At 49.1% G+C, this 17240-nt stretch overlaps 1 protein-coding gene across 1 annotated transcript in view; it reads right to left on the bottom strand.

The window, feature by feature from the left end:
- Positions 1-17240, bottom strand: part of Duox1 (dual oxidase 1) — a 35048-nt gene that overhangs the window by 14512 nt on the left and 3296 nt on the right. Inside the window, 18 exon segments of the mRNA NM_153739.3 lie at positions 11-104; positions 281-506; positions 4164-4349; positions 4929-5128; positions 5848-5961; positions 6586-6723; positions 7261-7379; positions 7622-7797; positions 9756-9928; positions 10151-10253; positions 10966-11056; positions 13450-13546; positions 13638-13698; positions 14073-14239; positions 14398-14599; positions 14761-14948; positions 15841-16005; positions 16370-16453. Of these exon segments, the coding sequence (NP_714961.2) occupies positions 11-104; positions 281-506; positions 4164-4349; positions 4929-5128; positions 5848-5961; positions 6586-6723; positions 7261-7379; positions 7622-7797; positions 9756-9928; positions 10151-10253; positions 10966-11056; positions 13450-13546; positions 13638-13698; positions 14073-14239; positions 14398-14599; positions 14761-14948; positions 15841-16005; positions 16370-16453 (2584 nt within the window).

Raw genomic sequence — 17240 nt, 5'->3', positions numbered from 1 at the left:
GAGGACCAACCTTAGCATCCTAATGAACTCATCCTTAGAGATGAGACCATTCCCGTCAAAGTCATACATTCGGAACATGAGGCGAGACTTCTCCTCTGGGGAGCCTGGAAGGAGGGTTCTGTGAGGAGAGACCTACCCAACCTCTAGAAACCCTTTCTAGACTACCAGGCATCTGCCATAGTTGAAGACCAAGCCTCAGACTCTCCATCTCCAATAGGTCAGCCATACTTCAACATCAGTGCCCCACCTCTGTCTGGACAATTATTCTCTCCTTCCTCACCTTTCATGAAGACCACCAGGATGTCCAGGAACTCCCGGAAGGACAGGTAGCCATTGCCGTCCTTGTCGGCCAGAGAAAACATGGACTCCACAAACATATCCTGGGGCTTGAGGCCTAGGGAGTCCGCAAACTCAGCTCTGCTCAGCTCGCAGGTCAGAGCCTCACGCACTTTTGTCGAAGAGTCCAGTGGCAGAGTCCCTGCATCTGCTTGATTGATGTCTAACACCTGCATTTAGGCAGCCCCAGAGGTGGTTGTTGGGGGCAAAGAGGATGCATCCTTCACTTACAGGTTGATGGGGCTACTTCCTGAGGCAAATATTTGTCCAGCACACGCTCCATAAGCAGCCCAGGCCTATTGGTAATTATATTTATACCACAGAGTCCTAGCCTTCTGACTTAGCTGCCTGAACCAAGTATGTATATTTGACCCAACCTGGGTATTTGGAGTTAGAACCAAGAGGTCCCAGATATGCTTTGAGGTGAAGACAATTGGTTCAGAGTCACATGGGGAAGAAGAGTCAGGCCTTGTTTGCTGGCAGCTTTCTCTTCCGGATCTTCCCACCCCCCAAGCCAAAGACCCCACTTTGAGGTTCCTGAGACTATGTGAATCCTTCATGTCTGACTTACATCTCAAGGGTTTGGGAGAGGAGAATTCTTATTATGGGTCACCTCCATCTTACCCAGGGACTGCCCAGAAGGGAGCAGACGGAGAGGGAAGCAGGTAGGCCGCAGGCCACAATACCTGTTTTTCCTGCCTATCGACATCTGCTCAGTCCAGGCCTGACTGTGTTCTCATGAGGCAAGCATTGTAGCTTCAGACAAGGGGCTTTAGTGGAAAGAGCCTGGGGCTGGAGGTAAGAGACCTGGGTTCATGTCCCAACGCTGCACCTGTGTGCTACATAACCTCAGGCACATCCCTTTGTTTGTCTGGGGTTCCTTTCCTCACAGGTTGTGATGGAAATCAGCAAGAGAGGCTGCAGAGGGAAGGGCGGCTATGGGGACAGCTGACAGTCCATTAAACTTCCAGAACAAGGTCTTCCCTCCATCCTGATGAAATCCTACGTGAGTGAAGATGCCCAGATCCTACTTGTGCCCAAGCAAGGAGCCCTACTCTATCAGTCGAGGGTCCCTTGTTTCTTGGGCAAACTCCACATTCAATTAGGTGGAGAGTTAAGTCTGACCCAGAATCCATGTGAATAGGCCCATTAAATGACCATATCCCATATGAATCCTCTCCCAGCTAGCCTCCTTGCTCCTTCTCAGACGTTTATTCTTTCTCTCCCTTCTACAGTGCTTAGTTCTACTCTCTCCTTTCTCCTGGGCCAAAACTCTTCCAACTTCCCTGGGCCAAAACTCTTCCAACTTGCCAATCTTACATCATGAACTTGCACCAGACTGAAAGCTTTTCTTCTCTAACATCACTTTTATAATCGTCATCCCTTACCAGTCCTCTGTGTGACTATCACCACCATCCCAACAGAATAATTAACTTGTTAGGTATGGCATGCATGCTGTATTCATGTCTACCCATAAGCCCCATGCTGGGGACAGAACCCAGAGTCTTACACATCCCAGCAAGTACTTTACCACCAAAACATGTCCACAGACATTGTTGGTTTTGAGACTGTAGCCCAGGCTGGACTCGAACTCCAAATCTTCCTGTTTCTCCTTTTCAGTGCTAGGGCTAGAGCTGTGTGCCACCATGCTTTCTACATTTAACCTTCCATCTCTACTGTTACCTTTATTTCTATCCAGGTTACCTCTATTTTCATACTAGATGTGGACAGCAGTCTTGGGATTTTCCCCTCTATCAGCTTTTTCCACATCTTCCCGGCTGTTCTCAGAAGTGCACGTGACAGATACTACATCTCCATGGTGCACTCCCCAAAGAAGGAATAAAGTATAGTTCTCAGGGGCCCCACAGTACTGGCTTGCCCTCCTTCTTTCCTGCCCATTGTCTCCCTGGAGTCTTACATCAGGAGTCAGGATTCTGATGGGTTGGGACATCTTTGCAGTAAATATGAGAAGAATTTAGAGACTGCTCTTGCAGAGGAGAACTAGCCCGAGGGGGCCTACAGACTCCTCAAAGCAGAGCACTTCTTGGCATCTGTGCCTTGATTTTCTGTATCTCCTCTGGGCTTTCATTTCCTGCTCAGCTCAGGCACAAAGGCATGGTAATTGCTTAATGAGTATCTCTCTGAAACCTGAAACCAGGGGCTGGAGAGGTGGCTGGGGGGAAAGAGCACATTCTTCTCTTCAAGGGGATCCAAGTTCAGTACCCAACACTCACATTAGGTTTCTCAGAAAGTTCACAACCTCTTGCCTGGCACTCAAGTCCCAGAGGGATGTGATAACCTCTGCCCTCTGCTGGCACCTACACTCATTTGTCCCTCGCCAATGTGGACATAGTTAAAAATAAATCCTTTTGAAAAAGCAAAACAAAACACTCCCTGATGTCATTGGGGTGGGGTGATCAGTCCTAAATTTACCTAATCTATCTCATCCCTTTTTTAAGGATGAAGACATCGAGAGGAGAGAACAAAGGTATTTTGCCACCAGACTTTACATCCTGTTCTAGACCCCTGAAAATCTCTAGTTGCTGCCATGCCCCTGCAGTCACCTTGGTCTTCAGGAACAGCAAGCAGAGCCTGCAGGCAGATCACCCTGTGATGATATCACCCTCTAAACAGAAGCAGGTACTCCATGATAGGAACTGAGGCTACCCACATAAGCAAAATAATTCATCTTATGGGAACCAGAATGTTTCCCTAGTAACAGGGAATAACAGTCACTGGAGCCGACTTGCTGATCTAACACTGAAATACTAACCAACCAGACCATGGTTTGACCAAGATTAACCAACTGTGCATGCCTCTAGGCCCCCTTTTCTGCCCTTTCCCTATATAACCCAGAAGTGCTTGTCAGTACCCTCAAAGGCAGTGTGTAGATGTTCCATATGTCTTCCCAAAATGGCTATGTTGATTAGATTCCTTCCCTGAGTAGCTACCATTACTTTGATTTGTGAGGCAAGTGGCTGAACCTAATCTGTTGGGACACACTCTTACCCCCACACCTTCAGATCTGGCCTCTGGCCTAGGATTCCAGTAACATAAAAGGTTGGCCTAAATCTGGACAGACTTTTCAGCTGAGAATTCAAGCCTTGAGATCTGAGTGATCACCCCTCTGGCCTCATGGAGGAAAGCATGCCACCACAGATGTGCGTGCACACACTCACTCACACATACCACACACACACACACACACACTCACACATACCACACACACACACTCACTCACACATACCACACACACACACTCACTCACACATACCACACACACACTCACTCACACATACCACACACACACACACTCACTCACACATACCACACACACACACATACATACCACACACACACTCACACATACCACACACACACACACTCACTCACACATACCACACACACACACACCCCACACACACACTCACTCACACATACCACACACACACACTCACTCACACATACCACCCACACACACTCACTCACACATACCAGACACACACACACTCACTCACACATACCACACACACACACACCCCACACACACACTCACTCACACATACCACACACACACACTCACTCACACATACCACACACACACACTCACTCACACATACCACACACACACACACCCCACACACACACTCACTCACACATACCACACACACACACTCACTCACACATACCACCCACACACACTCACTCACACATACCAGACACACACACACTCACTCACTCACACATAACACACACACACACTCACTCACACGTACCCCCCCACACACACACAAGCTTGCACACCAGAACCGATCCCATGAACACACCTGGGAGAAAAGGTGCCTGAAAAAAGTCTCCAGGAGGTGACCCCGCTGTTGCCTGGTCACTGCTGCCCTCATCAGCTCCTGCTCCCTCAGCTCCCACTCCTGGAAGCTCAGTCCATTCTCCTTCAGAGCTGCCCTGATGTTTTCCACCAGTGCCTGCCGTTCCTCCTCCATGTTAAACAACAGCACCTTTGAGGGTAGCAAGAGCAGAGGCAAACGTGTCACAGCCTCTAAAGGAAGGTGTTTCACATGGAACGCACAGGGGTCATTGGTACGGCCTTGCGAACGACAAGATTATCTTTCATTTACAAGGAGAGAAAAAGTGCTTTAGTGAGCCATATTCCACACTGGAGAAAAGCTGGGGGGATTGGAGCATAGGGTGTAGTGGACCACAGGTAGTCAGAACCCATGATCAGCTTCCTATCTAACTCCCCTCCAAGTCCTGATTTGGATGTAAAGTGAATAAATAAATTAATTACTGGGAAGAAAAGACAAAGAAAATCCTCTAGTGTCTGAAATAATAGAATAGGAAAGAGAGAACCCAGGTTCTTCTAGGAACTCATGGCTAGGACTTATAACCAAAGAAGGAGGCTGCCAGCTGCTGCCAGGGCATGAGGAGACCATGTAAACCAGCAGATCCAGAACAGGACAGACATGTTCAAATTTATCTCTCTATCAGGTACTACATCTGGGGACTAGAAGCCAAAAACCCTGTCTCCTGGCTCAGTGTTCCTTTCCCTTTACTTAACTGCCTCATTTGGGCCATACCAGGTCGTACTCCTTGGGGATCTTGAGCAGCAGGGTGCGGCGTCCACGGTTGCTGGACAGGATGAGGTTGACCTGCTGTGGGGGCCGCAGCTGGATGGTACGGAGCACAGTGAGCCTGCCATCCACGACTCGGATCTGTCCAGGCTGTAAGTGCACAAGCACTGGCCTACAGGGTTCCTTGCGGCCCTGCCACTCCAAAGCTGGGAAGCAAGAGATGGGGCTGGGTCAGCTGGGGTGCAGAAGAACACATAGTGAGGAGAGAGAGAGAGAGAGAGAGAGAGAGAGAGAGAGAGAGAGAGAGAGAGAGAGAGAGAGAGAGAGAGGAGCAGCAACTTGACCCCTCCCTGGACTCTGAGGGTCATTCTCTCCTCAACAGTTCTGCTGTTCCTCTAACCCACAAGGCAAATAAGGGCCACTGTGTCCTGAGTGTTTGCTGGGTGCTCACGGTAGTGCTTTTGATTAGCTATTAATGTTTCTTCACAACCTAAGATCTAGGCAATGTTAGGGTTGCTACTTTACAGATAAGAAAAGACAGGTTTAGAGAGATTTAAAACAAAATCTGCCTAAGGTTCAACAGCTAGTCCACAGCAGTGGAGCCAAGATTCCAATCTTACTTGACTTCAGAACTTCATTAATTACTCCTGTTGCCTGCAATTCCAGCACAAGATGCCGCAAAACCATTCAAGACTTATGAATCATAGCCCTTTGAGATGAAGGCAGGGTCTTATGACTCTTCTACTCCGTTGCATTCCATTTATTTAGGATCATTGGGAGGAGCTTTGCAGCTTGGAAAACTGCAGACCCAGTAGTGTTCCCCAACCTGCCCAGGCTTCACCTACAGCCTTGGGAATGAGGGTCTTTTCTCTTGGATTTCTAGGATGGGGGTAAGAATCATAGCCCTGGCTACCCCCAGGCCTACCTTCCACTCCCCCTACAAGCTTCTCGCACATGATGCTCTGGCGGTCTTGTCTCTGGAGCCTCTTGAAATTCCTCATCCGAAGCCGGGCAACAATCCAGGCACTGAGGAGGCTGACTGGTGTGAGAGTGGAGAAGGATGTTCAGGGAACAGTGGTCATCAGAGAAAGAAGTCACTCCCTTCTCAACTCTTTTCATAGGAAGAGCTCCTACCATTCCTACCTTCTGAGCCTCCTGATGCCCAACTTTCAGATTGCGAGGCTCCATAGAGGGAGCACGTTGCAACCCATGGGAAGCTCTGGGTAGTGTCTAAAATATCAGCCACCATTGCTTCCATTACTCAAGTCTCTTCCCAGCCAGAAACTAAGTCCAGATTCCTCAAGCCACAAGCTAAACGCACCATAGCAGGCTGCCGGGCCACCCACACACAGCCATATCACGCTCCTGTTCCAGAAACTGTGTCTGCCCCAGCTCTGCTTCTCAACTGAGGATTTGTCTCTCCTAGCTCCTAGGCTGGCAGGCTCTCACAAACAGACTCTTATGGACCAAGCTGGGCTGGGGGCATCTCCCTGGAGTTCGCTTATCTGCAGCCAGACACCTTTCCCTCCCCTAATGCTTTTCTCACCATCCAGAAGGACAGCATTCTGCATCGTTTGTTGTTATTGCATAAAGATAACCCCAGCCCACCCCCTAGATTACACCTTTCAATAGCCCCACCTTGCCCACCCCATTACTCTCCTACCTAAGGGGAAGCAGCAAAGGGTCCCAATGGTGAGTCCGAAGCCAAATCCACTCCCCTTGAAATAGTCCCGAACGAAGAGGGGGGCACAGGCTGGCAGGCCCTGGGTGCTGAGCTGGCTTGGCTGTGGACAGGGGTCTCCTAGGGAGGAAGTCAGAATACTCTGTACGATGACACATTCTGGCACAAGGTCACTGAGGAGGGTGCTAGCAGAGAAGGTGGGGGTGATCTGGGAACTAGAGAGGACGGGACTGTTTACCCCTGTCATTGCTGTAGTATGATGGCATTTGCCCATGTGGATAGCAAGTAGGTCCCAGCATGAACCTCGAAGTCTCTAACCCTGCCTGCCCTGCCCCCACATCTTTTTCCAGCTGCAGTGGAATATTTACCCTCATTTGGCCCTCTGACTACCACTCCCAGCCCCATCCAGGTCCATCTGAATGTAAGAATTTTCCTTCCTTTGAGAGAGTTGGCCCTGCCCCAATTCATCATCTACTAAGCTTGTGAAAAGGGAAACTGTATGTGGCAACCCTGGCACCTAGAACCAAATTTCTCCAGTGCAGAACCCTAGTTCACACCACACTTGGAGTGGTCATCCAGCCACATCAAACCAAGCCTTCAGTTGAGAAAGGACAAGACTGGACCAACGTCCCCTCCAACTACTTCTAGGTAACTTACCTGCAAGCCAAAAGAAGACACTGGGCTGTAGGGCACTGGGGTCCACGTTGGTGACAGCCACTAGAATATCCCGTAGGGAAGTGTTTCGGATCTCTGCAATCTCTTCCTTAGAGAACAATCTGGGCAGAGGAGAGGTGGGGGAGCTGTCAGGGTTAAGGAGAGATTTAGGACCTCACACTCAGGTGTCCCATGGGAAACAGTCCCTGGTCCATAGCTGTTTGTAAGAGCCTGCCAGCCCCGGGAGCTGTCAGAGACAAATCTTCACTTGAGAGACCCAGAGGGGCTGGAACAGAGGCCCATGAGGTTGTGTAGGGCCAAGCAGAGGGCTTGTGGTCCACTAGATTCTAAGACACAGCCTCACCCATTTCTGTTGTTTTCAAACCAATAGCGGTCACCATCTCGTAGCCTGACAAACTGGTCAAGGACAATAGCACTGAAAAGGGGTCCAAGGTCTCCGTGGCTCTCCAGAAGCCCCCCAGCAAGTAACTCCAGCCGGGACAGATCCTGATTGTACAGGGCAGCCGTGGCCTCCAGCACCTGGAACAGATTGTTTGAGAGGACTCAGCAACCAGGCTGGGCAGAGAGACAGCTCCAGGCATTAGCCCCTGGGCCAAAAACAACAGATGACCTCTATGAGACCACATTCCTAGAGAGTACTTATTACACCCCAGGCATTGCTCTGGGCGCTTTCTGTAAGTTAACTGATTTTCAGGAAGCTTCCCACAGATTCCAATTCCCATTCTATGAAGACAAACAAAAACAGTCTGTCCTCCCGGTAGTTTCTTGATGTGGAACCTGAATCAGACTGTGAAAGCTTGGATGTCTGAATGATACTATAAAAAGCTTCTATCCTTAGAGTTAAAAAGAACTTCAAACAACTAAGTCTCTAGCAATTTGTGGTCACAGTTGCTCACATCTGTAATCCCAGCACTGAGAAAGTGAGGCAGGGGGACACCACGCATTCAAGTGAGAGTATTTAAAAAAAAAAAAATTTGACTCTCCTTTGTTGTTTGTTTTGAACCAGAGTCTCACTCTGCAGCAGGCTGGCCTGGAACTGAGGTAACTCCTGCCTCTGCCTCCCGTGTGTTGGGACAGAGATATGGGTGTCTCAAGTAAGGACTTGTCTCTGATACCTCACCCACTTCCAGAGTTTTCTACTCTGCTTTTAATTTAATTTAATATTTGTGTGTGTGTGTGTGTGTGTGTGTGTGTGTGTGTGTGTGTGTGTGTGTGTGTGTGTGTACACTGTGATGCACATGTAGAGGCCAGACAATAACTTTCAGGAATTGGTTTACCCTTCCACCGTGAGAATCCTAGGGGGAATCAATCTTGGGTTTTCAGGATTGGCAGCAAACACCAGCCAAGTCATCCTGACACCTCCTGTTCTTTACTTGTATCTAAGTCCCTGATCAGATTCCTTCCAATGACTCCTAACTGGAGCCAAAGACTCGTTCCTGTTGACTTGTCTCAAGATACTTATGTTGATGTAGATTTTTTTATAAGTTTGTAACTTATACACCAAGTTAATCCAGTGGGATTTGTCCTTTGACTCTGAAGGCCCAAGTCCAGTATATATGTATTAACTATCTGTTGCTTACCTCACACAATTAGTAGGCCATTGATTTTGTAACTCTTAATAATCCTATAGTGGTTATTGTAGGTCCTTGACTCAGGAACAAGCTGTGTTTCTTTGTAGTAATAATCCAGCTGCCTTCACCCCTAAGTTAGCTGTTACACCCTAAGCTAAGCCCTGAGACCATTGTATGAATTACTTTAAGGGAGGAGCGAGGACAGTTATTTCTTGAGTCGGCGTTTCCTGTAGCCTGGGCTAGCCTGGAACTTGCTGGCCTTGAACTCCTGAACCTCCTGCTTTTGTCTCCAAATACTAGAATTACAGGCATGAGACACTATGCTTGGCATAGCACTTCCTTATAATAAGCCTGCTGGGTCTTTCCTGTAACCCTACTGTAGGGACGAAATGCAATGTACTGGGCACACGATTGTGCAAACTCCTCTCTGCCTAGATGACTGTGCCAAGATGACTGTGCCAAAATGGTAAGGCAATCAAACTCAGTCTATTGATGAACAGACAATGCTAGTTGCTTACAAGGGATAGCTCAGAGCATAGCAGCCTTCTTCAGGTAAAGCAGCTAGGATATCAATACTTAGAACATCGCTTGTTCCTAAATCAAGGACGATTCCCACTGTAGGATTGTTGAGTAAGAAAATTAATGCCTACCAAGTAAGTGTGTGGCAAGCAACAGATAGTTAATACATATCTACTAGACCTGGACTTTCAGAGTCAAAAGGCAGATCCTGCTGGACTTGAAACCTCTTGACTCGGTGTACAAGATTGCAAAAAATGACCTGCATGAGTTTTGTTCTCTCACCAAGTGTTAGTCTCTGGTACCCATGTTTTACTATTCGTCTTTCCTGTTTGGGCAATGTGCCCAGGCCCTTCCCACCCATCCCTCTGGGTCCTGACCCTTCCTCACAGTGCCATTGCTCCTCGAGAGTGCAGGGTTGATGTCCTGCCAGTGGGAAACAGGAGGCAGGCCCAGTGCCTCCCTGGCTTTGGTGTATGAAGGTAGACCTAGATCCCGGCCCCTCTGCAGGCAGCTGGCCAGGTAGTCTGTACGGGAAAACTTCAGTGGTCCGGGCCAAAAATCTGAAAAAGAAATGCTAAAGGGTTGGAGGGAGTTGAGGGCCATCCATGCAGCCTCCAGCCCAGACCACTCTAACCAATCCCAGAAATATCTTAGCCATGGAGAAGGAACCATGATGAGTAGATCAGAAATTCTCTCAGCCCTGAGAACTCCTCCCTGCCTGTCTCTGCAGGTCCAGCAGGATCTCAGAAGTTCACAGCCTGCAGGACCAGCCTCAGGCTCACCTTGCACATCCTCAACGACTAGGTGGTCCTCTCTCTCAGCAATCTGGGAGGCCATGCCCAGCAGCAATGCATCCACATCTTCAGCCCTTTGTAGCTTGGGGTTCTTAAGGAGTGGAGAGAAGACACACACGGCTAAGGGACCAGAGTTTGAGTGCCTGGATCCCTCATCTGCCACATCCTTGAGCCTGTCATGCTCATAGCTCCTGGTGAGCATTTCTCAACTTCAGGTTAATTCTGCACTCATGGTAAATGTTCTTCCCACCCAAAGCTGATGTGTTGGAGCACAGGGGGTTTTAAACTTTTATTCTCCCCTAGGAGATTTGACAATATGATTGGCAAGGACACTAGAGCTTCTGGATGCTCATTTTTGCTCTCCCATTAACCAGTTGTGTGGTCCTGCAGAAGTCACAGGACCTGCCTGAACTCGCTCTTCTCCTTTTACTAGAAGAGAAACCCAAGCGAGGGGTGTATATACCCCATGGTCTAGCAGTTATCTAGGTGGGATGGCATAGCTGGATGCTCCAAAGCCTCCAGAGGCCCAGCATTGTCAAGGGAGACACCTAGGAGGAACAGTAAATGTGGAACCACACCTGAACACATAGTCCCCTCCCCTCCTGTCTCTCATATGCAGCCCTTGGGTGAGGATAGGGGTTTGGCCTTTGACCATGATCCCAAGCCAGTCCCTTCACTCTAGCCCATCAAAGCTGCCTACTTCAGCCCTAGTGTCCCCCTCCCTCACACACACACAGACACATACACATACAACATACACAATACATGCATTTATCAATCCAATTTTTATCTCCACCTCTGACCTCTCGACTCCAGTAGCTGTTGCAAACCCGGAGAGCTCCAGAGACACTTGAGTTACGATTGGCAATCCCCTGGAAGTGGCAACTGGCATTCCTAAAGGCAAGGAGCAAGAATGGTTACTGAGAACACGGGCCCTAATGCCAGGTATCAACTTTGGCTTGCAAGACTTCGGCCGGGGGTCCCAGGCTATAGCCTTCCTTGTCTGCTATGTAACCAAGACCTTGGTAGTTACTAAGCATTTTGACTTTTGAAAGGTTCTTACCTCCCATCTGACCACATATCTGAAAATTTGACCATTAAAAAAAATCTACACCCACTATCCCCAATACACCCAGAAAGAAAGCATTCTCACAAACAGAGGTCTTTCGGTGGCCACTGGAGACTGTTCTAAGACCCTTACTGGTACCAAATCCATGGATGCATATATATCCTTTATGTAAAATGGCATAATATTTGCCTAACAATCTATGCACATCAGCCCATACAGTAATCTTGGAGTCTTTGTATGTATGTTTGTATACACACACACACACACACACACACATACACACACACACACACACACACACACTCATGTTTGATATGGGTTCAGGCATATGTAGAGTCCAAAAGTTATGCTCAGGTATCAGTCCTTGGAAGTTCTCCACCTTGTTTTGTTTGCTTGTTCCTTTGTTTGTCTTGAGGGTCTTTCACTGGCACCTGGGACTTGATAATTAGGCTGGGCTGACAAATCAGCCAGCCCAAGGGATCTACCTGTTTCTACCATCTCAGCCCTGGAGTCATCTGTCTTCCTATAGGATGTTAGAGATGGAGCCCTTGAACTAGAGTCCTTGTGCTTAAGTGGCAAATGCTTTACTAATTGAACTATCTCCCCCATCCATATTCTTATAATACTTGATATAACATAAATGCTATCTAAATAGCCAGTAGATTTTATTATTTCTGGAAGAATGGCCCTAAAACATCTACATTTTCAGTACAGAAGAAACTTTTTCAGATACTTAAAATCTGAGGTTGACTGGGTAGGTAGGAAGCCTGACATATAATAGCTTACTGACATAGTTACACACACACACACACACACATACACACACACTTTTATTATGTACATATCACTTATATAGTTCTATTTATATGTATGTGTAGTCTCTATTTGAGAGAGGGTCTCAGGTGACCCAGACTGGCCTTGAATTCTCTGTGTAGTAGAGAATAACCGTGAACTCCTGTTCTGATCCCATCTCTGGGTCTCCATCTGCTGGGATTAGAGACTATAAACATGCACTACGTTTTTGGGGGGTTGTTTGTTTGTTTGTTTGTTTGTTATCAAGATGAAGTTTTCCATTTTGCCTACACTGGCCTTCTGAGCTCCAGCTAATTCTCTCACATCATCCTTCCGAGCAGTGAAATGACTTTAAGGACATACGCCACCTGCCCGCAACGATATAAACATACACATTGATGGCTTGGGTTTTTGTTTGTTGTTGTTGTTCGGTTTGGTGTTTTTGTTTTTATTTAAGACAGGTTTTCTTTAGCTCTGGCTGTCCTGGAACTCACTCTGTAGAGCAGCCTGGCCTTAAACTCAGAGATCCTCCTGCCTCTGCCTCCTGAGTGCTGGGATTAAAGATCTAAGCCACAGACTTCTGTGGTGCCACATGCCTTTCATCCCAGCACACTAAAGGAAGAGGCAGGTGGATGTCTGTGAGTTTAAGGGCAACCTGGTTAACAAAAGGGTCCAGGACAGGTCTCAGTTTAAACTGAGAACCCCTGATCAAAAAACAAATGAACAAAAAAATAAAGTGAGCCACCACCACCCAGCTACATACATATACACACATTTTTTTTTAATTTTTATGAGTACACTGTGGCTGTCCTCAGACACACCAGAAGAGGGCATCAAGTCCCATGACAGATGGTTGTGAGCCACCATGTGGTTGCTAGGAATTGAACTCAGGACCTCTGGAAGAGCAGTCAGTTCGCCTAACCACTGAGCCATCTCTCCAGCCCCTACACACATTTTTTTTAAAGGAACATAAACACTTTTCTTTTGATCAAATGTGCACTTCTGTAATCAAGCTACATAGGAGGCAAAGGCAAGAGAATCTTAACAAGTTCCTGGCCAGCCAGGGCTACTCAGTCCTGTCTTGAAAAGCCATTGACCACATGCATACAAGCAAATCACACAATCGTGGACTACAGACAGCCAACACCATGCACAATGAATAGTCTATTTGAAGACAGACCACTGGGGTTGGGGATTTAGCTCAGTGGTAGAGCACTTGCCTAGCAAGCGCAAGGCCCTGGGTTCGGTCCCCAGCTCCGAAAAAAAGAAAAAAAAAAAAAGACAGACCACATTTCCCCTCCATTTTCACCATTCTCTCTAGAAACTAGCTGCTTCCAACTGGTGTAATCCTGTCCGAGGGCTCCAGAAGACAGATTTTTATCAATAAATGGGTCTAAGATACAAATATATGAGTTTCCTCTCCTACCTCATGTAGACCCCAGGGGGCACCATGGTAGAGAGGAACTGCTCTGAGGCCACCACGAACTCTGGGGAGATGCTGGGGTCCAGAAATGGATGGTATCCTGAGGTAAGAAGAGAAACGGACACATTAAGGCCTTAAATCCATACTAAAACACACCCGCAATTTGTCAGCCCCCCTCCTCAACCCCTCACCTGGATACTCTGGGGGCGTTTGCTTCAGGAAGCTGGGCAGCCACTCATACATCGCAATGTTCTGAAGATCAAGAGATAAAAAGACATGTGCATGGGACTGGGCCCCGAGGAAGAGGCCCAAGGAAGGCTCATTGAGTAGACATGAGGACCAGCAAAGGTTGGTCATGGGAGAAAACCTTTAAAACAACAGCATCAAATGGTAGGCTCTTCACAGTATTGACTATGGAGAGAGATGTTAAATAATGATCAAATCCAAAATTATCTGGCATAAACAGAGCGTTTCCTCTCTATAATGTACAGTAGTCTTTTCTACACATTAGCTTTCCCTGAAGGAGGGCCCTATTAGAAAGGGGTATACAGGAAAGGGACTTTGTCCAGGACCAGGGAAGCTTTGTTGGGGGAGCAGAGTCGCCCTGGACCGGTGGCAAGACTCACCTGGTAAGTGGCAATGACCCTCTTGCGAGCATGCTGGAACAGCTCCTCATCCCCCCAGTGTGGGTGCTCCTGCGCCAGCCTCTTGGCACACAGGTTGTGGTATCGAAACCACAACAAGCCCAGTGCCTGCAGAAAGGGCTCCCTGTTCCCGCGCTGGGCCCCGAAGGCTGCATCCATGGGAGGAAGCAGGACAGGAGATGGGCAACAGCTTGAGCCAGGGGAGCCCAGACCCACAGGCAGACCCCCTCCTCCAATACCCCCACCACCACCAAGCAGCCTGGTGCCTCCAACCCTAGCCCTCCTGCCAGGACCCCCACAGCCTCACCATACAGCCCCTGTGGCCCGCCCTGCCCCGTGGCGGGGTCTGGTGCCATCCACATGAGCAGAGAGTTCTGGGAGTTCCTCGGGAAAGCAGGGTCAGGGCCAGAAGCCAGCTGTCCTCCAGAGAAGCTCCTCAGAGTGTCGCTCCAGGAATGAGAGGAGCCATAGATGGCGCTGCCATCTAGCCAGCCAGTCACCTGGTTGGTCTGCAGGGATGAGCAGGGTTAGGAGAACCAGGCAGATTCTTGCTGGTGGGCAAGAGGCTCATCCTGCCCGGCCTTCCCAGCCAGACCCCAGGCCTCCAGCAGATCCTGCCTCAGATCCCCTCCAGCCCTCTGCCCTCCTGCCTTTGGCTGCCTGTCCTCACCAGGTCTCGGGGGTTGCTAGGGCTCTGTCCAGTGCTGCGGTCCCAGCGGCTCCTCTGAAAGGGCAGCACCACGTTCCCGCGCTTGTCAGGGTCAAACACTGGGTCCCCACGTGGGATGTAAATGTTGAGGAACTCTGCGGGGCAGCCTGGTGTTTCCACACTCACCAGGTCTGAAAGCACGTGGTAGCCTGCCCATAGTGCAGGAGGTTTTGTTGGGCCAGCTTGGGACCATGCTCTTCCCCACCTCAGGTATGGAGTCCCCACCACCCCTACCCCATACTCGAAGCTTCAGAATAGTCATCTCCTATTATGGGCAAGTCCAAGCCCTGACCTCCACATTCCCTCCTGATTCTGTCTCTCCTGGCCTGTCTGTGCCTACACCTGCTCTAAGATGTTGTCATTGTCAGTTTGGCGTTCTCCTTGGTAACTGGGAGGTGTTTCTAGGCAGGGTTTCAGCACCAGCTCTAACATGCAGCTGGGAACCTCCCTGGAGGCCGGCAGCCAAGCAGGAAGTCACATGGGAGCTAGCATGGACACCCAACATGGCTAGTAGGAGCCATCATTGCTGGAGGACTAACCCCTTGTCACAGAACTTGTGACCCCCTAACGATCCCATGGTGCCCTCTCTGCTGCGACTATAACCCTTCCTTCTCCCCATATGTTCTAGGAGCCACAGTGTTCCAGGGACAATCTATCACAATCTGTATCACAACCCTCCCCTCAAATGGAGGGACATCCTATTCCTCTCCATATTCTCTACCAGCACAAGGAAGATTCATGTCAGACCTCACTTCGGCATGCCCCGCCCCCATCTGCTTTGTTCCTATCCTTTTTAATGACTTCTTCTTCCATCTCCCACGCCCACCTCTGATCCTCCATAGTATCTTGTCTCATCCCCTGATTCCTTAGGCACCGAGGTGTCCAGCTGACACCCCACCCCCACCCCCAATGGCTCCTCCAGGGGCTCAGGTTCCCTGTAGCGTGTAGTTTTGTCATACGGCTTTTGTTCCTGGCTGGTCCCACACTAGTAAACACAGATTCCTGATCAAAACCTCAGAACCACCCTGCTACAGCTCTCACCGAAGAAGACACCCAGGACTGTACGGTTCCGAAGAGACGGCTGCCCTGCGGGACCTCTCATGACCCTGTTGCTAAGGTGTCGGGGGTTAGGCAGGTAGGGTTCTCTCAAGGGCTGGTACACACCATCTGCATAGCTGGCCGGAACAAGGCGCTGCAGCCGAGAGCCTGGCATAGGAGAGGTAAAGACAAGAATGAATCTCATTGTGTGTGTGTCTGCCTGTCTGCCCATCTGTCTGTGAATGTGAGTACATGTGCCTGCAGAGACATCAGAATACCCAGACCCCAAGTTACAGGTAATTATGAGCTGCTGGAAATGTGTGCAGGGGTCTGAACTCAGGTCTTCTGTTAGAGCAGCACTGTACTCTAAACCACTTAGCAATCTCTGTACCTCAAGAGCATTCTCGACACATTGAACCCTAAAGCCTTAGATGTTGGCAGCTTTCAGTGAGACGAGATAGCCTCTTGCCACACTTGCCGCCCTGACCCTCCGCTGGTAAGCACCACACTGGCCCTTGGACTGTGCCCTCACCTTTGCTGCCCCATCTGTGCTCCATGAGGTTGTTATACCATCCATCAAATCGCTGGACCTCCCAAGAAACGGGATTCTGAGCTCCTGTGGGAAGATAAAGGGAAGGAGGTAACTGGGTAAGTGCACGCAGCGGGAGACCAAGCAGGCCACAAGGGAAGGCTCCTGTGATTCTGATAAGAGGGAGAAACAAGGGCGAAGTATTTTCTAAACTCAAGCCTACTCCAAGGCACGCAGTGAGGAAGACTCCCAGAGTGGAAGATGGTGCATCAGTGTGCAGTGCCTGCTGCCGAATGGCCTCCGAGAGGAGGGAAAGCAGTGGCAATCCAGAGGAGGAGGCAGAAGCTTGGAGTCTCCTCACGTCTCAAGTCCCCGGGAGACACACCAGGACAAACATCATCTCCAGCCCTCAGACACCTACCACTTGGAACAAGAACCAGCCACACCCTATAACTGGGAAGGACAAGTCATTCCGTGACCCATCACTGGGCAGGGGCAATGGGAAGAGGGGCTTGGCCTTTCCTACTAAGCAGAGCCCCGAGGCAGGGGCGTGTTACTGCTACTCTACCTTGGTCTCTTTGCCAGTTTCTTGGGTGAGACCAAGGACTGATCCTGTGAATGACGTTATTCCATCCTCCTTTGGAACATCTTGTCACTCATCTCATTCCTGTTCTTTTTCTTTTTTTTTTTTAAGATTTATTTATTTTATGTGAATGGGTGTTTTGCATGCATGTATGTCTAAGTAACACATGATGTCCAGAAGAGGACTACTGATCCCTCAGAACTGGAGTTATGGACAGTTATGTGCTGCCGTGTCAGTACTGGGAATTGAACCCAGGTCCTCTGGACAGCCAGTGCTCTTAACTGCTGAGTC

This window comes from Rattus norvegicus, chromosome 3, assembly GCF_021556685.1.
Source record: "Rattus norvegicus strain SHRSP/BbbUtx chromosome 3, alternate assembly SHRSP_T2T, whole genome shotgun sequence".
Lineage (NCBI taxonomy): Eukaryota > Metazoa > Chordata > Mammalia > Rodentia > Muridae > Rattus > Rattus norvegicus.
This window is presented reverse-complemented; position numbering and strand designations above follow the sequence as displayed.